The 22,102-nt window shown below is 42.2% G+C and overlaps 4 protein-coding genes across 4 annotated transcripts; all 4 read left to right on the top strand.

The window, feature by feature from the left end:
* The first annotated feature begins 3,654 nt into the window (after positions 1-3,654).
* zgc:136493 (uncharacterized protein LOC692276 homolog) lies at positions 3,655-9,507 on the top strand. The gene is made up of 6 exons (XM_062537717.1): positions 3,655-3,786; positions 4,087-4,462; positions 4,547-4,718; positions 5,389-5,567; positions 8,627-8,723; positions 8,998-9,507. The coding sequence occupies exons 1-6, from the start codon at positions 3,724-3,726 to the stop codon at positions 9,149-9,151; spliced, it is 1,041 nt and encodes a 346-aa protein (XP_062393701.1). The 5' UTR covers positions 3,655-3,723; the 3' UTR covers positions 9,152-9,507.
* Positions 9,508-9,721: 214 nt separating this feature from the next.
* On the top strand, positions 9,722-14,452 carry pard6ga (par-6 family cell polarity regulator gamma a). Its single transcript, XM_062538717.1, has 3 exons — positions 9,722-9,932; positions 10,594-10,816; positions 13,187-14,452. Exons 1-3 carry the CDS (start codon positions 9,873-9,875, stop codon positions 14,191-14,193), a joined length of 1,290 nt encoding a protein of 429 aa, XP_062394701.1. The 5' UTR covers positions 9,722-9,872; the 3' UTR covers positions 14,194-14,452.
* Positions 14,453-15,286: 834 nt separating this feature from the next.
* adnp2a (ADNP homeobox 2a) lies at positions 15,287-19,718 on the top strand. The gene is made up of 4 exons (XM_062538716.1): positions 15,287-15,552; positions 15,982-16,098; positions 16,348-16,440; positions 16,547-19,718. Exons 2-4 carry the CDS (start codon positions 15,991-15,993, stop codon positions 19,166-19,168), a joined length of 2,823 nt encoding a protein of 940 aa, XP_062394700.1. The 5' UTR covers positions 15,287-15,552; positions 15,982-15,990; the 3' UTR covers positions 19,169-19,718.
* Positions 19,719-19,984: 266 nt separating this feature from the next.
* On the top strand, positions 19,985-22,101 carry rbfa (ribosome binding factor A). Its single transcript, XM_062538715.1, has 7 exons — positions 19,985-20,296; positions 20,462-20,495; positions 20,576-20,743; positions 20,868-20,980; positions 21,076-21,160; positions 21,251-21,327; positions 21,456-22,101. The coding sequence occupies exons 1-7, from the start codon at positions 20,118-20,120 to the stop codon at positions 21,835-21,837; spliced, it is 1,038 nt and encodes a 345-aa protein (XP_062394699.1). The 5' UTR covers positions 19,985-20,117; the 3' UTR covers positions 21,838-22,101.
* Position 22,102: the final 1 nt, after the last annotated feature.

Below are 22,102 nucleotides of genomic sequence, written 5' to 3'. Positions count from 1 at the left end.
TGCCTTTTGCTTTTAAAAGGACAACACAATGTATCCTCTATCTGGCCTCATGTCACGTCTCAAATGCACTATAGAATAGAAGTCTTTATCCATGGGATAGACAATAAAATAATTGACAGCATCATTCTTGTGGAAGAGCTTTAGAAATACAAGCCGCAATAAATAGCATTTGATGATTCTAGCATTTCCCCCAGTAAAATAAATACATTTAAGCAGTATTTTGATATTTGTCTCAAAGAGTTTTTGATGAAACTAGCTGCCATTTGGGCCAGAAAACTGACAGTCTTGTATTACCTGTATGGCTTAACACAATTTTATTTAGGGGAGATAAAATGTCCGATGGGGAGCTGATAAGACCGAAGCTTGTCGCCCTGACCCAGCTGTGTATCCTGGAATCAGACACTTGCTCTTTTATCTCGTTCTTCATCCTTATTTTCGCTTCACCACTGGAGGCGTCAGAAAGAGCTTTGTGATGCCTCATGTACCAGCTCTGAAAATTAACTTCCCTCTTTGCTCCCACCGCCACCTCAGGTATTTCACTCTTCAGAGGAATACATTATAATATAACGTTTATCTAAATGTGATCATTAGAAGATAATTATTTTTCAACAAGAAAATCATAGATGTATAGATGAGTCATCTCATATTTTTTGGTAGCATATAAACACGACTATGTCATGGCAAAGGTTATCCTCTGTGATTTTGTCTGTGCTTTGTTTGGCTGATGGCAAAGTGTAGGGGTGGCATTATCTTTCAACCCTGAGCACACAGCCAGATGGGTCGTCTTTAATTGGCAGAAGGAATGTTATAAATAAACTGCGGAGGTATCAGGGACGAATCGCAGCACGAGAGAAGCAGTCATAGATATAACGGCCAAGGACAGGAGAGCCTTGTCTACCTGCCAGGGATTGTCAGTGGTAAGATGAAAGGCCATGGGAGACACCAGGGCAATGCTCAACTATGCTAATTTACAGGCTTATATTAGTTATATATGTTCATGTGTTCATATACTGTATACATACTGCTAAAAGAAATTAAGGGAACATTTACAGTTTTTCACAATTGCTCAAAAACATTTTTTTAAACCTTTCTCAAACCACACTCACAGGACGCCTGACAGACAGTATTACAAAATCAAAAATTCTCTTATCTGTTTTGAACAGTCTGAATATATCATTTGTGCATTTATTTTTAGGTTTTCGAAAAGGTATTAAACACGGGCCAACCAGAGGCTGTGTAAACCTGTCAGCCATTTAAAGTTACATGATCTAGAGCAAGATTTCATGGCACACAGCCACAACCTTATTGCACAAACAGAAATGGGAAAACGGGAGAAAATCTGGCCCACATTTTTCACAGTTTGTCGGCTCAGGGCTAAATAATAGGATCTCCAATACGAGAATTTTTAAACAGCAAGGATAATGGGCCACTCTACAGGTCAAGAGATTAATTAATCATGCTACAGAACCGGCCCTGAACATTTGGAAAGGATATATGGACAGGGAATTACACACTGGCCAACAGAAGAAGACTACACCCTGCAGACGCAAAGGATATTTTATGGCGTGCCAATAAAGGCAAGAACACAAGGACAGATATGTTTATTAACTGAATGAATAAAGCAAGCAGCGTAATTCATCTGAGTAGACATGCCATGAAAGATTTTTCTCTGAAAAGTTGACAAGGAAGCAATGTCTGAGCAGGGACTCCTCAAGTGATTCAGCAATTGATCCAGTGGGCGTAGAGAACGGAACTCACTGTACGCAGAATTAATATGACTTCTTTGAAGTATTCAACGAGGCATTTCAAACCCATAATTATCACGATGGGTTTTTCTCCATGACCAACACTCAGTCGTGTAATTATCGGCAGAGAATTAATTCTTTGTCAAATACTGTACAAAGACTTGAAGTGAAACAAAAAATGTCCCCCTGTTTCCTGTCACAGTTTTTCTCTTTCACTGTGACCACCTGATTTAGGCCTGGCAATGCCCACTGTAACAGTCACAGTGGGTTTTTTTCCGGACCAGTGGTCTTTGTTTAGGCTGATTTGGATCTTCTGCTAATGTAGTCAGCATGACCGTATGGACCAAAGGTGTTCGATTAATGCCTCCTGCACTGGGTGCATCTGTGCCCAGACCACTTGCAAAAAACATCATTGTCTTCATTTATTTTGCATGTTTATTTAAAAAATGAGACGGTGCATGGTGTTCCAGTGTCTAAGCATTCATAACAGGGCACACTTGGAGTGCATTATTATGGGATATAGGGCTACAGTAATTCAATTGGATGCGGCCGGTGTTGGCAGTTGGACGTTGTGTCTGTGTGTGTGTGTGTGTGTGTGTGTGTGTTTGTGTGAATGTGAATGCATGTGTATTCGCGTGCATGCATGTTTGTGTGCGTGTGTCTGTGTGTGTGTGTGTGTGTGTGTGTGTGTGTGTGTGTGTGTGTGTGTGTGTGTGTGTGTGTGTGAGTGTGTGTGTGTGTGTGTGTGTGTGTGTGTGTGTGTGTGTGTGTGTGTGTGTGTGCCCCTGACACTGCCTCGCTGAGTCTGGGCAGAAACAGATGAGCAGATGGGAGCGCTGGGAGAGCTACGCACTCCCCACAGACACCGCTAGACGTCCAACCAACACCTCAGCTTCTGTGGTGGTGAAAAGCCTAGCGTCTCTTTCAGATGACATTGTGGACCATGCTTGTTGCTGTTTCATCAGTGATCCACATTGTTCTCACAGCCTCTGTTCTGCTGCTATCTATCTTTTAGTCAGCAAAAGAGGCCACAAAGTAATGAGGCATGGTTTTCGCTCGTCAAACACTCCTTAAGGAGTCTGTATGCGTCTTTTAAAGGTTTGCACCTGGATGCTGATGAACATAAGCCTGTAAATCCCTTCCCAACCAGTTCAGTCTGCAGCACTAAGTAGAAGTGCTAAGTTTGAATTGCTATAGCTCTGATAACCATAATGACTGCAGGTCAGACAAGCATGGTTAGGCAGGGGAACCTAATTCATGAAAAGGCCCTATAGACACTATTGCTACTGTGGGGCCCAAATTTGGGGAGGCAGTCATAGAGATCACTGAGGGGGAACCACTGGCCCAGAGGTGGAGTCACTGAACTATAGCCATTGACAGTGCATTTAGAAATTCAGTAGGCCTAGGCCTACACACTGACAATTATTGTAATAATGAAATAATAGAATCATTCAGAGATAGTATTTGTCAAGTAGATTAGTTGGGAATTAATCTGAAAACAGACATTTATGTGACAGTGAATTGCCTCTCTGGAATTATTTTTTAACATAGTAGTTTTATGCCCTCTACTGGCTTTCTTTTGACATGTACTAAAGATGGACGATATGACAGTGTCAGTGGGTGTCAAAGTAGGGTAGGCCTAACTCGAATTTGAGCATGGATATGAAAAGAATGTTTATTGTAGGCCTATAAGATTATAGGCCTATGCTATGCTAGACTTGAAAGTTGAAATAAACAATACAGACACATATTTGTTATGGTTGTTAGCTGGTAGGCCTAAATGCAAGAATGTAATGCTCGTGGACTTACGTTTCCAGTGTCTGCCTATGTGATAGGTTAACTCACTAAATTAGGCAAGAAGTGCCTGCAATAACTGGCCTCGGTTGGAGTGAACGCACACATTTCTCATTCTCAGGTCAATGGTCGCGGCCATCAGTGATTCTGTGAGGGATTAACAGCGTCTGGAAGACATGACAAAATGAATCTCGTGTCTTTCAGTGTTCCTTGGCTGGTTAGAGGCTCGCGTTGCATGTCACAGTTGGTGAGAACAAATGAAAATTGCATGCTTATACTTCAGAAAAAGATTATGTTACGCCTATTTCTTAGAATATAAACAGTGCTCTTACTTAGCATAGCATAGCCCAAGCGGAATAATAACGATATAATAACTTTGTGTGAAGTAGCCTTTTGAATTAACTGTTCCTTCATGTCATGTTGGTCAGCGACCAAGCTAGCGCCTATCAACCGCATAATAACTCAGAGACAGAAATGTAGGCTACGTCATGTAAGTTATCTTGAATCATAATCAAGCCTGTGGCTGACTGACCTCATTCTTATACAGGATATGGCGAAACCATGCATATTAGCCACCAAGCTGGGTTCACCAGGAGGAATATACCAGTGTTATGCACCTTGCATTGAGAAGCACTTCACGATAATTCCCCAAGAGGAATTTGTTCAGAAGAGAAACAGCCTCGCTGACAAGATCCAAGCAGTGTTTGTGTGGGGAGGTGCTCTGAAAGTTGGCCGTGATCTCTTACAATCACTGCCCAATCTCAAGGTGGTAGTGAATGGTGGAGTAGGTGTTGACCATTTTGATATACCACTGATAAACAGCTTTGGGGTAAAAGTTTGTAACACCCCTGACGTTGTAGACAATGCCACCGCAGATATTGGCATGGGATTGATGCTGGCATCTGCAAGAAAAATTCTGGAGGGTAAGGGGTACAAAACATCAACATAAGTGTATTTACAGTCTATCATGAATATGACTAAATCTGTACTTTCTTCTCTGCTTTCAGGCCATAACTTTTCAGTTTCCCATGACACTGAGGATTTGCCAGAAAGTTCAATGGGCACAGATGTCAGTGGTGCCACACTGGGGATCATCGGAATGGGTCGAATTGGATACAAGGTGGCCAAAAGAGCGTCTGCATTTGATATGAAAATCCTGTATCACAACCGAAACCGGAGGTATGCAGTATTGTCTCAAGTTAGGCTGTCGGGTTAAATATTGCCTGAACGGGTACTGACAGCTACTCTGTGTTAGGCCACTCAGTACACGTGTTACTTTTTAACTCCAGTCACACACTTACCACAATTTTGATTCATTTTCTTGTGCTCTGGTGTATTGTGTCAAGAGATTAAAAAAAAAATGCTGCCTAACATACATATTTTAGGCTATGTAATTCTGAAGGGACTATCAACTCTCAGAGTTTCCCAAAAGTAGGCCCTTAAATAAACAAATTCATCGACATCCAAATCAGTGCGTATATTCAAGAATACTGAGAAATGTTATATATGAACAATTTCAGAGTAACATCTTGAAGCATATTATGCTTTGAAGAATTGAAGAAGTTTTTTGTGAAAAGTAGTTTGTCATTCAGTATGTGGCATGATTCAAGGGCATAGGTTTGGTAATGACACAACAACCATCACCTGGAGAGGTACACTTTATGAGGACACACTGGTATGAATTTGACTTCACAACAAAAATAACGCGAATGTGTTTGCTGAAATGTTGGTAGGGACAACTTCTGTCATCTAAAAATATTGGCATGAACATGTCCATATGCAAACCTATACCCTCAGTGTGATTCGTCTACTACGGTGTCCAATCACATGCTTGCTGTGACCCCTGCAGGCCAGAGCAAGAGGAACGGGCAGTAGGGGCCACATACTGTGCCAAGATGGAGGACCTCCTGAGGGGCGCAGACTTTGTCATGGTGGTGGTGAATTTGTCCCCGCAGACACAGAAGCTGATTGGAGAGAAAGAGTTGGCTATGATGAAGCCCACAGCCACCCTGGTCAACATAAGCCGAGGTAAGCAGAAACATCGAGCTGCAGAAGGAGTAGCACTTAAATCTTACATTTTGTGACAATGTTTTCCAATGTTTTTACTATGACAAATAAAATGATTTTGATTCTGCTTTCTTACAACATGTCTCTCACGAATGAAAGATTAAAGGTGCTCTAAGTGATGTTGAGTAACGGTTCTCAGGGTTTCCCGCAGCGCTTTCCTGCTAAGGCGGCCGCCTTATCAACACAGGGCTGCCGCCTTAACTAGCGTCTTCAATGAATAAATAAATAAATAAATAAATATATTCGCCGTTTTACTGATATTTGTCATGTTTTCTCCCTGTCGTTCCAAACCGTGGCCGCTAGTCTCCCTTCTCTGTAAAACGCATTGGGGGAAAAAAACAACTTCGAGTGGGCCTATGCGCACAGGCGACGCGCTCATTCAGCATGGGTTATGTGTGATAATCAGGTGCCACTGCTACACATATCTCAGAGTGACTGCGAACACAAATAAACCTAGATTTGACGACTCTCACAGGAATGGTTCTCCGTTGAATCTACCAAATGTATGGGATGAGCGGCATAACACTTTTGAGCGCTTTATCTTTCTTCATCACTCGTCTACTAATGCAGCCCACTGCATCTCGTAATTTGTTGTGACAAACACTTGTGCCGTTTAGCCAACAGCTAACAACAACTTGTGACGGCTATTCATTCACGTGTTGTAAAATACTGAAATTGTCTGAAGTTTACACAGGCTAATTGAAACTGTACTGTAGCCTCTTCAGTTTCCTTCATCCCGAACTCGGCGGGACGCACGTTTCGGTTTTGTTGAAATAATTCCTGAATGTTTTTGTTCAGAGCTGAACATGCAACTGTAGCCTATTTGACAGATGACAGATTTGGTTGCTAATGACACAATATTAGCGTTCAATGTACGATCTCGTTGCTAATTACGTTTAATTAAAAAGCATTAAAAACGTCCCGGCTTTCCTATATATAAGCAATTAAGCACGCACAATATGGCTATGCAGCTTCAATCAAAGAATTGCAGCTTTAGTCTACTAAATCACAATTCGTAACTTTACCATACAGTCGCAATGTTACATTTTCACAGTTTCATCTTTGATATATGTCATGGTAAATTCTAAAATATCCACCATTAAAAATATTCTTGGTTTTAATAAATAATTTTAATATTGACTGGCTTTAGAATATATCCTATGGTGCTATGCTGAGCAGTGCAAAGGTTTTGACAGATACAATCTTGCAAAAGGCCCTGTATTGGAGTTGTAAACTTACACTTTTAAGGTAAATTGTCTTGTTGGATCAGTCAATAAGTTGTGTTAATGAAGTTTAATTGTTTTTTGATACAATTAAATCACACTTTGAATGTGAAATCCAATCGTTAATGAAATGCTGACATAGCCTACTAAATTTTTACTTCAGGTGACCTTGTCTTAAGTAAATCAGAAAATAAGTTATTTAGACAAGTGTTTGCTAGACTGCTCCTATAGCCAACAATCCCCACTTTACCCTTTGGGAATTGAACTGTTATGATAATTGGGTGATGTAAATTATGAAAATCTCTTTCTTTGGTTGGTCTTGATACGGCCTTGACTCCTTAAAGACTCGGTCTCGACTCACACTTGCCTCCTAAAAGACTTGGTCGTTGTGACTCGGCTGCAGTTAAACCAACGGTCTCCCCATTGATACACACCCCCCCCATCGAGGGGCAGTGGTGGCGATGCGGTGGGGACGCTACGGCGACGCCCCCTTCCCCTGGACAGACACCACCTTAACTAACACATTTTCTGGGGGAAACCCTGGTTCTTCCGTTGACGTTCAAAGTTTTTATGGTCCAGGTTGGGCCAAGTAGTTTTGTTGCCTAGTCTGTCCACAGAGACTGTGTTTTATTTACAGTGTATTTATGGCACAGGCAGCTAGCGGATGGTGAAGTGATGTTTGCAGTATGTGACAACAAATGTTTTAGCTTAGACACTGCGTAACATCGCTTTTAGAGCACCTTTAAGTCTTTTATTCCATTTAGTTCAGGTTTATGCAGAAAAAGACATCATAACAGCACTGTAAGAGGTGTGCCGTGCTTAACACTCCTTAGTGTGGTGTATTAATGATGACGTGCATGTGTATAACACTAATGAATAGGTTAGTATTGCACGTATAGGTGCCAGTATTGTAACCTCGTTATTACAGCTATACTAATGTGAAATGACACCCAGGGCTGTGTCTGAAACATAAGTACACGCTGGGCAGTGTGCATTTTCCGGAAGTTACGTCAGAATATGGTCAGAAAGTCAAGCGCTCTCACTATACATGGGTACTTCGTTTGGCGTGATTTCCAAGCGTGCATCGATGCATCTTTTTGGCCTCAGATATCCCATAATCCATTGCGCAGCGCAGGTCAAGCTCCACACCTCATGCAAATCGTCAACATACCCCCTCCTCGAGTCAGGTGACGGCAACTAGTTTGTGCTGTCCAAATGTAGGTAGGGACGCATACTGAGGAGCAAGCTAACTGAGACGCTACTGGAAAGAAGGTACTATCCAGCAAGCGCGCTTGACTTTTGGACACAGCCCAGGTCTCGCAATGTCACAGGCTCCTTGTAGGAAACAGCTAGAGGGGCCTTCTTTTCCTTTTCTAGATGTGTCAACATGGATAACAGGGTTATTACATTGGCCCTCTCATAGTCCATAAAATTGAATATGAACTGAATTAGCCATGATTATGAATTGGATATACAGATATTGTAATTACAAGTAGAATTGAATTAATTGCACTAACGGTGTATGATATATAGCAAATAATTTGTGAGAATGAAATCATTACTTTCACCCACCTGTTTAATCATAACACTCCCGCCCCGTTCTCTGAGCGTGTTTTGGAAGACCTTGAAGTAAAGTAGCACATTCTGGGAAGTAACATGCACAAGCCTGGCACATAGAATGTGACATGATGTAGTCATGATTTTTTTTTTCACTCAAAGGGAATAGACAGCGTCAAGTATGGATATGTGGATCTACAGACTCTAAGTTGTATAACCTCCATGCTATATTTGATACAGGATTGGTTGTTGACCAGGATGCGCTCGTGGATGCGCTTCAGAAAAAAGCTATCGCTGCTGCTGCTCTTGATGTCACATACCCAGAGCCACTACCCAGGTCAGAACCTCTCTTCAGTATGTTTAGTTAATCTGCAATTTAAATATACAACATAACAATACATTCATAACAACTTTAAAGACAAATGGCAAGGTTAAGAGTTGTGCTTGCAGTCCCATATCGAAAGCTGCCAATATGCATGGTATAATACATAGTTTTCTGGTCATCATCGGACACTAAGTCCTAACAGGGCAAACAGGACCCCTTTACTGTTTATATACAGTATGTGTGTTGTTTATATCGGCCTTGTAATGGCATTTGTTATGATCCACAGAGGCCACCCACTTCTGTCCTTCCCCAACGTGATTGTGCTGCCTCACATTGGCACTCACACCAGGGAGACGTCGGGAGTTATGGTGGAGAGGATGGTTACAAACGCTCTGGCGGCTCTTAGTGGTGGCTTGCCTCCAGATGAAGTGAAAGTGTAGGACTCTAAGCTGTTACCTAAACAGACACTGGAATTGAATGTGCACAAGCACATTTGGGCCACAATTCACCAGATGCATTAATATTCCTCCAAATCATGGTTCTGTCTAGATTACTTGTAGTCTTGATTTATCTTCTAGGCTTAGCTTATTCTTTTGAGAGAGTCAATGTAGTAATGTATGATTATTAGTCCCAACAATTATGCAATTAATTAACTAGGCCTATTATTTTCATATTCTGATGAAAAAGCACATTTTGCCTTTCTCTTGAAAACGCCACTATTATATTTGTACTACACGTTTATCAGCGTCATTAGGATACTTAATTTACATTTTGCAATAAAACAAATTTGAATTAAGATCTTCACGATTCTATTTGGCTATTACGCACACGCAGGCGTGCACCGCAATGAACTGTTAGTAGTAGTGCAACAGAATTCTTGAATCACTCTTGACAATGAATCCTCTGCTATCCGGTTGTGCGGTCAAGCCGTTTTTAGAACGGAAAAAGGCGGACTTAAGTGATGTCATTGTAATATTATTTGTGCCTCCGTTCTGGCCGCACGTCCTGTCTTCTCCGAGCACTGATGGAACGTGGACCGCAGCTGGTCCAGGGGCCGCTCATCAAAGGATGTAATTTAAACTAGAAGAACACAACTTTACGCATCGTCAAGAGGATTAACACTGGAAGTTGATTGCAGATGGCTTTCTGACTACTGGGGAAATGAATCGGAGTAAATCGCAGTCTTTGCGCAGCTTTTCAATAGTCGAAGTGAAAAGCAAAGTGAGTACATTTAATTTTGTCCACAGTGTTGTTTGGGTACGTGCTTTCGGATTTAAGAAGCGTATCTTAAAAAGTCAATAAACAAATAGGAGAAAAAATCATCGCCATGGTTGACCAACGCAGGAATATCCTGTGGAAGGTTACAACTAACGGGAACGATCACGACTGCAACGTCAGAAATGTGCAAAAACAGACACATTTCTAAACTTAGGTTTGCATATAGACTTTTACAAATTCAGATTTGCCATTTGTAGCCTATATTCATTTTCTAGTAATGGTAACCTTGATCACTGCTAACAATCATAAAGTTGTCCGGAAGGAATTCCAGATAACGTGAATGGTCACCAGACATGGGCTATTGTTCCAGCTGATTGTTAAGACGGACTGATGAAGGATTCCCTTTGCAGGCAAAAATTAGGCTTCCAACGTTTACTAGATATGCCATTCTAGATATATTTACGCAATGCAAGACTGCATTTCAAAAGCAATAATATTATTCAGTATTGTTTTGAAGGAAATAATCAATCAGAACAACAGCAAAGTTATACATTGGAAAGCCAAAGTCCCTATAATGACAGAAGTGAAGTTATATGAATGTGTGAAGAAGCTTTTCCACAAAAAAAATGGTGTCCAATGTCCATGGTACTATTTCTCTTCATAGTATGGAGCAGAGTTCCGGAGGTTTTCCCTTGATCGGTCCAAACCAGGAAAGTTTGATCAGTTTCACAAGCTTATTCTTCAGCTGCACCGACTGGCCAATACCCCAGTGCTGATTGCGTATGCAGATGTCCAAGGGGACTTCCTTCCGATCAACAATGATGATAATTTCGGCAAGGCTGTGTCTACTGCACAGACACTTCTTCGCATCTTTGTCCAAAGACCAGGTATGGGGGTCAGGAAACTCCTGTGCTGCCTAAGAGGTTGCTGTGTCAATACATTTGCTTCCTGTCCATTACGTTTCAAGAACATAAATAAACAAACACACACACACACACACACACACACGTACACACACACACACGCACACACGCACACACGCACACACGCACACACGCACACACACGCACACACACTAGTCTTGATAGCCTATTTATTTAAATAACTGAAGTGCCCTCAGAAAATTACAGCTCTTGCTGGTCCTGCATGAGATGTAGTTCCTTTCATTAAGGCATCAACCAAAGTTGGATTTATATGTCTACAAAATTATACAGAGTTCTCTCGAAGACTGTTTATCTTATGGGATCAATCTTTCCAGTGCACAGCTCTTTTTTTAGAATGAAAAGTCTAGTCTGAATGAATTAAAAATACATGGATTTGAAGAATAAAGGTCAGTATCAAACTGGAGCAGCAACACAAAGGTTTTTTTTTACTTCTTTTATTAAACTAAAAGAAGGAACCATTATAAAGGTGTAACTGCAATATAACTGTTTTATGGGCACGTGTGCTGAAGTAGATGTTTCTTGTTGTTCCTCTTCCCATTTGTTTACATATTGTGCTTCTCCGCCCAGAATGGGAAGTAATTTTAGCCGTTCAGAATCTGTGTTTACTTGTGAGTAATTGCTCTGAGTTCCCTTGTGGTGAGTTTGTTTTGTGTGTCACGCTATTTACATTTGTTTTCTTGCCACAATTGTTCAGCATCCAAACGGATGATGTCCACTGAAAGATTGCTGTGGGCCAAACTTACTACTGTCATGTGAGCAACACAGGATGGATTCTGAAGCAACAATGCCTTAGGTTACTTTAGATTGTGTGCAATGAAATCAAATATAATGACACACACACACACACACACACACACACACACACACACACACACACACACACACACACACACACACACACACACACACACACACACACACACACAAGCATCCATGCTTACACACTAATGAACACATAGAGAATATCTATATATATATTTTAATGGCCCTCACTTCTCTGACTCAGATGGGGAGGCCGTGCACTTCCGAATAACTCAACTTTATGGGACAGAATTACAGTCATTTCCTGTGTATTAGCCACATTGTGTATAAACCGCAGGGCAGTGTTTTATGCAAGTAAAAAAAACAAAAACAAAGACCATACAAATACCATATTAATGGCCTACATCTATTAAGCTCATAGCTGAATTTTTGCTAAATCAATGTGTAAAGCTCGGCTGATAGTTGGGAAATTACAGTTGGAAATCTGGGTTTGACTGGACAGCACATTACCAGTGATATTATCTGGAAGTACAGTGACCGATCGAGGATTGAATGTGGTTAGGCCTTCAATTACCAAATATAATTTGAATGCACTAAACTCCAGGAGGTGCATACAGAGGGAGAATCCCAGGAGAATTACTATTGGTGTTTAACCTCTGAAAATGTAAGCATGCATGGTTGCTACAGCAAGGCCATCTTGAATCAGCTTCTTGCATAAATGTATTAGTTCTGCTTAAACAACTACAATCACACAAGAGTATTTTCACAGCAATGGCACTATAAGATGAGATACATCTTTGAAATTGTGCCTAGCATATACAGTCACATTACATAAACAAACCTAGAGCAAGATATGTAGGCCTTTTTTTGATGATATTACTGAGATTACGCCTGCCTCTTAGAAATGGAACAATTTGGTTGGCGGATGTGTCTGACAATCAAAATGAGATTTTTAAAGACAAAGGGCAATATCTCATCACTTTAGTACCACTTAGAACATAACAATTTATGATTATTATGTTTACATTTTACAATTTTACAATGTACTCTTGCATCAGGACAGATGTTATATTGATGTTAGGGGTTTGCATCATGTGTCAAAGCAGCAGGGCTGTAAGGGAAGGATGCTGTTAAGGATCTACACTTTATTTTGTTGCCAGACTCATGGTCCTCACAATATAGTGATCATGAAATGTGCAGTCCTTGCATTTACCCAGTGGGAAGAGGGGAATGAATGAATTAGTCAATATTTGGGGCTTTCAAGTTAATTAGCCACTTGCTGTTATTTCCTCTTATTCACTGACATCAATTAAAAATAACACACTGCTATGCCAATAACTTAGAAGTAATACGATTTATTTGATTCTTTCCCCTTCTTCAAATGTTATATTTGATCTAACAGTTCTCTCAATTCTCTCTACAAAGAGAAACACTCATGATATAGTGTATGAATTAATGCAATTTTACACACATAATTATGTATATGTTGTTACTGTGTAGTGCTTATCTCTATTGTAATGACATACAGTAATGACTTCTCTTTTTGTACAGAGGAGGTAGATCAGGGGAGTTTCTGCAGCAACACTGTGTCACGGCGGAAGAAGCAAGCTGCGGCCCTGCTCTCTGATACACATCGCCGGAAAGTAGCAGTCCACATCGGCCTGCCGCAGGACTTTCGCCCCGTGTCGTCCATCATTGACGTCGACATCTTACCGGAAACTCACCGCAGGGTGCGTCTCTACCGGCAGGGCTCCCAGAAACCTTTGGGCTTCTACATCAGGGATGGCGCCACAGTGAAGGTGACCCCCCATGGCCTACAGAAGGTCCCGGGGGTCTTCATCTCTCGCATGGTTCCAGGAGGGTTGGCAGAAAGCACAGGGCTGCTGGCCATCAACGACCAAGTGCTGGAGGTGAATGGGATTGAGGTGGCTGGTAAGACCTTGGATCAGGTGACCGACATGATGATCGCCAATAGTCACAATCTCATCATCACAGTGAAACCAGTGAACCAGCGCAACAATATCACACGCAACAGCTTCAGCATGTCGGGCTGTACTGAAATGTGTGTCGATGGACCGGACGGAACTCTGTACCCCGGCCTGCCGGTCCTACTGGCCAACCAAAGCTGGACGGGGGAGGGGTTGGAGAGCGACGACGACGTGGACGTGGTGATCGAGAGGCACATGAACAAACCGCCGCCTCGCCACTCGGGCACCCCGTCCTTTTACCCGCGCCCGCCGACGCCTCCGCGCATGCGCGCTCACGGCCGTGCGAGGTCTCCCGGTGCCCACCGCCGCCCGCATTCCATGTTCGTCACGCCGTCGTCGCACCGCTCGCAGCCCTGCCTGAACGTGCCCACCAGCCCCAGTGACCTACTGAGCGCCAGCCTGTGCCACAATCTCACGCTCCAGCAGCAGTACCGCAGTAGCCCCACCGTCCGCGCGAGCAGCGCCAGCTTGCACAGCAGCATGCTCCGCACACTACGGACCGAGCCTCTCCACAGCCTGGCCGCGGCCCAGGGAGGCATGGAAGAGGACGGCACTGTGATCATTCTCTAACCTGCACTGATTATCCTCGCCTGATGAAATGAACTTATGTCAGGTCATTCTCATGAACTTATGTCAAGTCCGCCTTATCAGGTCATTATCAGTCGTCAAAATATGCTGAAGTTTCTCTTTTCTGTCATTATGGAGAGAATTTATTACACATATAGCATTAAGCACATGGGCATTACACTGGAATATGACTTTTGTATTATGTATGTCTTAAGCAGTTTGTTAAAAAGCAATAAATATATATCTTCTATTGTAAATGCAATTATTGGTCTGGTCTGGTCCTTTCCTGGAGTTGTATAGGCCATCAAAAACACATGGTTGTAATAGCAATGAAATTTAATCCAGGACAACAAGTCTGAGGCTAATGGTTTAACGTTTTAGTAATCCCAGAGGAAAATATTGTGCGAGCAAAGCGTCTCATGTTTAAACAAATAGAAGAAACATTGAGTAGGCTTATGAGTTTTTGGGGAATGTGAAGAGCTGTAAATAATGGACAATAATAGATGAAGAATAAGTGATGGATGAACTCATATTTTCCATAAGAGTATGGATTCAGACAGAAGGACAGTGCCTTGCCAGAAATGAGAAGTGACCACAGACCTAGACATCTTCCGATAGTCTCTTCATGTCATAGGCCTACTGTTTATAAAAGAGCAGTTGTCAAAGACCATGCTCATGTCCTAAAACTGTACATGTAGGCTAAGTGGTAACCATGTAATGATTGAGCTTCTCATCAGCCACTGACAGTCAACACATGATGTGAGGTAACCAATCCCCAACATTTGGTTAATAATTGTTGTTATCAAGGAACAACTTAGTTTAGGCCTAGTCTGTATTAGCACTTGCAAAGACATGGAATGATAGCTCATGCATGCACCACAATCATGTGATGCAACAGGTGTGGAGAGGGGTTTCCAGGTAACCCTTATCACTGGCTTGGTCAAGTTCACACTGTCGTCAGGATGATCAAATGATTCAATTATGCATTAGTATGTCAACATTGAAAGTTCAGCCCATCATTCTCCCATTGGTCAATCTTCACCAGGCAATATGCTAATGAGTAAACGTCATTTCCTGTCTTCCTGTACGCCATGTTTCACAGCAAAGAGGGAAAAGGATGATGGTTTACGCTTGCACATACAAAAGAAATATACGTCTAACCGACACAGAGTTCATTCAGTAGTATATTGTATGGGGGACGATCGTTTTGTTAAGTTTAATATCTCGAGTTTGTTTTAACATACAATGTAGTCGAAGTCCATTCTGCGCGCGCTTTAGTGACGCCGGAAGAGTTCTCCCCTGGTGAAAACAAGCATCCATCCACACAGTGGGAGCTGGGAGCACCCTGCCAGGACGTGCAAGGTACATACCTAAAGTAGACACATTTTGGGGTTCATGAGCATAGTCACGCCCGCATCCAAGTGTCAGCTCAAATTTGTCACACTAAGATGATTTCAGTAGTGTCTTGCATGTTAAGCGGAGACGCATGGTGTATCCCGATTTTCACCGTGTGGAAACAGCTATTTACAGTTTGATCACTGTTTCTCTGGCATAACACCTGGATACACGCTACGTTAAACCTATTATGCGAATTGTAGTCTGGTATGAATACAGCTATCATGATTAAATCAAAGAGCCTGCACAAGTGGACGAGATAAGTTGATTAGCTTGCTCACTTGCATCCACGCTGATGTAGCATCGCTCGCCGTCATTTAATAACTCACACAAATGTAATTTTGGTCTTTCGATATTTTTGTAATACAGTATTTAAACAATTGCCTTTCTTCGCAGGACAGCAAAATGTATCAAAATCCAGTTGGTGACGTGGAAAAACTCAGAAACTCCAGAAAGAGAGTTAAGAGCATCCTATTTGACATCGGACTGGATAGTTGTAACGATTTAGCCAAGGTATGTTCTAGAAAAGGGTACACGAGTGATCGAATAATCTATTTACTTTTGTTTATATTTTAAACAAAATAGTAAGATTGCTTATTGAAGTATTTCAGTCATATTCTAATGACATATAATAATACCAATTGTTGTCATTTGCAGTACCCAATGCAGTAGCTCTATACTGAAATGCAATTTGATGAATGTGATGAAATAACGAAATACATTTCTGGGTGTGACCAATTAAAGGTTTTTTTTTTTTTTTAGGAATTGAAGAGTTTTGACACTGGTGAGGAGTGCTTCAATGACACAGAGTGGGATGACTTGACTGAGGGATACAGTAGCAACGGGCGGAAAAAGGTGCGTTTCTTACCCCAGATGACAGTCAGCCATTAGTAAGACCCCATTTGGAATCATCTTACGCATGTGCTTGATGTCTTACTACTGGGTGTTCCTCTTTTTGCAGTGGTGCTATCGGTCTGAAAAGTTCTGCTGTAACCTGTGTTGGTTCTCCACGTGGTCCTGGTACACCTTCAGAGGGCATGTACAGCGCTGTCATGATGAGGAACTGGATCTGGCTTCTCTGTCCACCTGCAAGAACTGCTCCTTTGTTGGTCACCCCAGTACCACTGACCACCACATCAAGCTCTTCCACTCAACAGCCAAGGTGCGACAGAAGCCGGACACAACAGCAGCGTCACAGACTAAGAAAGTCGAACGTTGTGTGACCAATGTACAAGGAGATAAATACACTTGTCGCAGCTGTGGCTACCACGATTCGTTGCTTTATGTGATGAAGAAGCATGTTTTGGTGAACCACTATGCGTCACTGCTGAACCGCTACTTTGGGCATCGAGATCAGGATGAGAAGAACAGTGAGGGGGCTATGTACTACTGCAAAATGTGCAATCTGCCTGCACAGACTTGCGAGCACCTGCTTTATCACATTTTAAGTTCAGAGAAACACAAAGAACTGGAAGTGCATATAAAACCATTTGTGTGTGAAAACGAGAGTATGACTAAAAATGGAACACAGAAAAAACTCCAGAGTTTAGCTCCGAAGGCAGGACAGAAGACCACTAACAAGGCTGCAATGGCGAAACGGCAAAAGTCCTCTGTTGTGAGCCCAACTTCCACAGCGTCTTCTTCAGGTACTGTACTGTTGGCAACACCAAGCAACACCACCGCCTTGCTGTGCACCTCTGGACCAAGGCAGGTGTACATTCCATCACAGGCCTCAGCCAAAAACATGATGCTTTCCAGTGCGCAGACCCCTGCAAGATTACCTGCTCCAACAGTAATGAAGACAGGTTACAGTATGTTTGTGCCAAATTTGACTTCCAATACATCCAAGCAGGTTCCCTCAATCACCGTGAGGGTTCCCGGTCTACCACAGACACAACCCGGCCAGGTCCTGCTACCCCCTGGAGTCCGGATCAATGTCCCTGGAAAAATGGGGCTGCGGTCGCCACAGCCTCTATTGGTGACCCATAACCTTGGAATGAATCAGTCCACCTCTCAGCCACCAATGCTGTCTTCTCAGTCCATCCGACTGATTCCAACAGGGCACAATGTCAATGGAGTTCCGACTTACACCCTTGCACCCGCCGTCCAGGTCTCAGTTCCGGTCCAGCCTGGTGGTGCCCAAAGTTTTGGCAAGGGGTCGGTGGTCTTGACCCAGAATAATGTTGCCACTGTTCAGAAGCCCAGTACACCAATGCCACCTGGTATCACCGGAATGACTGCAGAACAGAAGCTGGCTTTGTCAAAATCCAAGACACATGAGCTAGCTGTCTTGTCACCCTTTCTGAAGTCTGAAAACAAAACAGTCAGATGTTTAAAATGCAAAATCTTACTCACAGAGAAGGGGATTTTTCACCATTTGTTGCATGGCTTAAAGTGTCTCTTCTGTCCATCAATGTTCTATTCTGTGAAACAAATTATGGAACATGCATACACAGAACATAATCTCTCTGTCAAGGCAAATCGAGATTTCCTCAAGAAAGAATACCAGATTAACACCAGTGATCAAGGTAATCTTGTGTTCACCTCTTTTGACTTGAATACAAATATTCCGAAAGAACAACTAGGGGACAAGGAACTCAATCTGGTGCTAGTTACCGGAGGTCTTGAGAAGATATTCATGAAGATGTACCCAGAGTCTCCAAAGGTAGTTGGCACAGCATCTGCTAAGCACTTCTGCACTGGCTGTCCGCTTTGTCACATAAAGATCCTGAGCAAAGAGGACTATGATGTTCATCTGAAGACCAAGCACCACATCATGCCCACCATTCATGCCATTTTGAAAACTCCTGCATTCAAATGCATTTATTGCCTTGGCGTTTACACAGAGAAGTTCACCTCCAGAACCATATCCATACATGTCCAACGGTGCCGGTGTGCACCCAAGGCTGTGAAAGATGCAGAAAGACTGATAAACCCTGATCCAAACAGCCAGGTCAGCAATGGGGAGGTGACCCAACCCATAGTGGGTGTCAGAGCTCCACAACAGACCCTAATACCCACTGGGCAGAAAGTCAATGGAGTACCCACCTATACCTTTGCTCCAGTTCTGACTTCAGCCCAGCCACATAATACTCAACTTCTCCGCAAGGGACCAGTGATGATGGTGTCCAAGACCAACGCTACCACAATACTGGGTGGCAAAGGGGTACGCAAAGATTCAAAGCCGGCTCAGTTGAAAGGAAAGGGTAGAGGAGGTGCGACATCCAGAGGCCAGGCTATATCAAAGGGAATGGAGGTGAAATCTCTACAGGCTCGAAAGCAATTGCTCAACAAGCATTTCAACCAAAAGCCCTACCTGACTGAGGCAGAGGCAGAAACCTTGGCAACGTGTCTCTGGTTGAAAAGACCAGATGTTGTTGTTGCCTACAGTAAAAAACAAAACATGTGTATGAAAGCGATCAACACCAAAAGGACTGCAGTGCTTCTTGGGTTTAACATGAGCGAAATGAAGAAGTTGAAACACAACATTCTCATTCCAGAGGCTCAGCCAGTTAATGCCAATGCCAATGTTAATGTATCTGTACAAACAGAAGTCGTTATTAAGACCGAAAACGATTGCTAGCTGAATTTAGTTATGCTTCATGGAACTCTCCTTGTACAGTCCACCCAAAGCCCATGACATTAAGTTCTGTGTCGACAGAATAAAGAAAAGAGACTAACAGAATAAAGAAAAAAGACTAAGGCCAGTTACAGATTTCATGTTGCGTTCTATGAGTTAATGTTGTGAATGTTTAGTTTTAAGATGAGTTTATACCTTCATATCTTATGTCAGACAGTATAGGTTTTGTATTCTTTTGTTTTGGAAAAAAAACACACACACATATGTAGATGTTTGGGAGACTGTTGTGTGTAATTTGGGTAAACCTGCAAGAAGTATTCATATTTATTTTTAGTTGGTCTATTAAGGGCCATTTAGACTTGTATATAACCTCATAATACGTCAGCTAAAGGAAGCACATTCTAATTGATTGTCTACTTGATAGGAAAAGACCCCATATCACATGATGTTTGAAGAGACTTTACTGTATAAGTGCCTGTTGTTCCATACATGCTCCAACGCATTGCTGACAAATATGACCTGAAGTTTTTAATAAATTGCTGAAACATATGAGAGTAAACGTGGATTCTATTTTTTCGGGAAATGTGAGACATGTTTTAAAGTTTGAGGCTATTTAAACATAAATACTGATTAACCGCCAAAATAATAATAATAATAATAATAATAAATATATATAAATATATATATATATATATATATATATATATATATATATATATATATAAACATACACATGTTTATAAATATATTATATAGACGCTCCAGAATCTCGATCGATAAATAGGTACTCGCTTGCTTTAGACTGGCCCTCGGTACGACTCGAGTCGACTCGACTTGCTGTTGACATTTCGGAGGGTCACCAAGTAGACACTAGAGATGCTAGCAGCGTGCACATTGTAGATGTAAACTCTAACAGTTCTGACTTTCCTGAAATTTCACGAAATTCTAAAAAATGTTCTCTCAAAGTATCAAGAAGTTGGTTTCTTTTCGTTGTAACGTGCGCAGTGTAGTTTGGATCAACATTCCACAGACATCAACCAACATCGCCGCAGGTAGTCAGGCAAACACGTTCCACGTATGTATTTGCCAGTTGGGAAGTAACAAATTGATGAAAATGCTAAAGGGAGAAAGGTGAGATGATTGAATGATTTTGCAGACTGCTGTGTTAGTATGAGTATGCTTAGTTCAATGGCTTGCTAGCAACGCAGTGCTAACTTACATCCCATTAGCCATCTGCTATCTGTCTAGCTCATTTCACGATATAATTATCGAATGAAATATTGTCTCTGTTTCTAGGTCGAAGAAACAGTGGTACGATACTCCACCTAAGGTAGCTAACTTTACATAATCAGGACCTAACATTCGCGTTTGTTAGTACCTGGTTGCTCATTGAGCTCATTTACATTATAGAAGCCACCGGGCAGCCACAGTATCCTTCAACTATCCAAGAAGCGCGACCCAGAAGAAAACTCCCGGCTTCGTATGCTGAATCGCATTCTCTACAAGGCGATTTCTGACTTGTTGGCTTCACATGAAGTCAGTTCAGAACTACCTCATTTAAATGTGGAGATGTCTAAGGTGATACGCATCCCATTCAAGCTTCAGTGTCAATTGGCAAACAGTGAAGAGAGTAAATTCTGTTATTGTGTTCACACGTTATAAATAACAAGCTAGACCTTACATCATTTTTCTCCCACGAAAGGTGTCACTGTCGCCTGATTATTCTGCATGTCGGGTCTATTGGAAGACTAGTGGCACTTCGGAGAGGGATGCCCATATTCAACAACTTCTGGATAAAAGTGGCCCTCGTATAAGGTAGGCCTATTCTAGTACCCACACAGTTACAATGCCTCAATCATACATTTGAGTAGAGTCAAGAAGAGGCATTTAACATGGCGTTTTCCCTTCAGGTATCTTCTTACTTCTCAGCAAGTCCTTGGAAGTGTTCCTGCTATGGTTTTTATCAGGGATAAACAATATGCTGCTCTTAATGAGGTATAGCGTAATATGAAATATGATAACAGTAACTGTTTTAACTTTTTTAGTTACTCTATCAATAGTAAATCGACTGAATGATCTCCTCAGATTGATAACCTATTGAAGGCGGCTGACTTTGGTCCAGATGTAGAGTTGATGGAGACAGCCAGTGTGAAGAAGAGTGGGTGAGTTTGGTTTTTGTTTTAATTGTTTGTGTCAGGTTTGGTTTGTGTAGCACTGGCATTCAAACTGTCACCCAGTGTGGCTCAAGTAGCATGTGTGGTATGAGACCTCGGCGTGTATTTCCCCATAGGGTTAAGTCACACTCATCGGACCACGCTGACCATCTCCTGCAGCCCTCCGAGAGGAAGGGGCCCGTGCTTTTTGGGGTGGACCACGATGCCCTCCTCAAGCAGATCCAGGAATACAAACAGCAGGCCCGAGAGTCCCTCCCTCTGGACTCTACTGCGGCCCAAACGCAGCAGCAGCTGGATGCTGTCGCAGAGTTCAGGAAGCACAAGCTGATCCTGAAGAAAATAAAAAAATCCAAAAAGATGATTGACGACGACATCACGCCCAAAGCGTATTTGCTGGCTAAACATAGTGAGCAGAAATCGCTGGAGGACTTGGACGATGACCGTCACGAAGATAATCAGATCAGCGAACTCATGGCTGAGGACAGTAGGAGGCCTTGATCTGTGTTTGTGTCACAATCACATGCCACTCCTGACTCCACCATCACAAAGCTAACCTATCTGGATCATGGTGTATTCAACATCAGTTTGTGTGAATTTCTAGCCTGGCATTGCCATACGTAAGCTTCCGCTCAATTTTCATTTCCCTTCACCATATCTGTACGATATTAGTACGAGGGTATGGTACAGCCAGGCTAGTGAATTTCTATAAATATGTACTTTGTATGCGTTTAGAGTACTTAAATAAAATTGTATTTTCCTTGAC

The sequence above is a fragment of the Sardina pilchardus genome, chromosome 6, assembly GCF_963854185.1.
Source record: "Sardina pilchardus chromosome 6, fSarPil1.1, whole genome shotgun sequence".
In the NCBI taxonomy this organism is placed as follows: Eukaryota; Metazoa; Chordata; class Actinopteri; order Clupeiformes; family Clupeidae; genus Sardina; species Sardina pilchardus.
The sequence above is the reverse complement of the archived record's forward strand: the minus strand, read 5'-3'. Positions and strand labels throughout refer to the sequence as shown.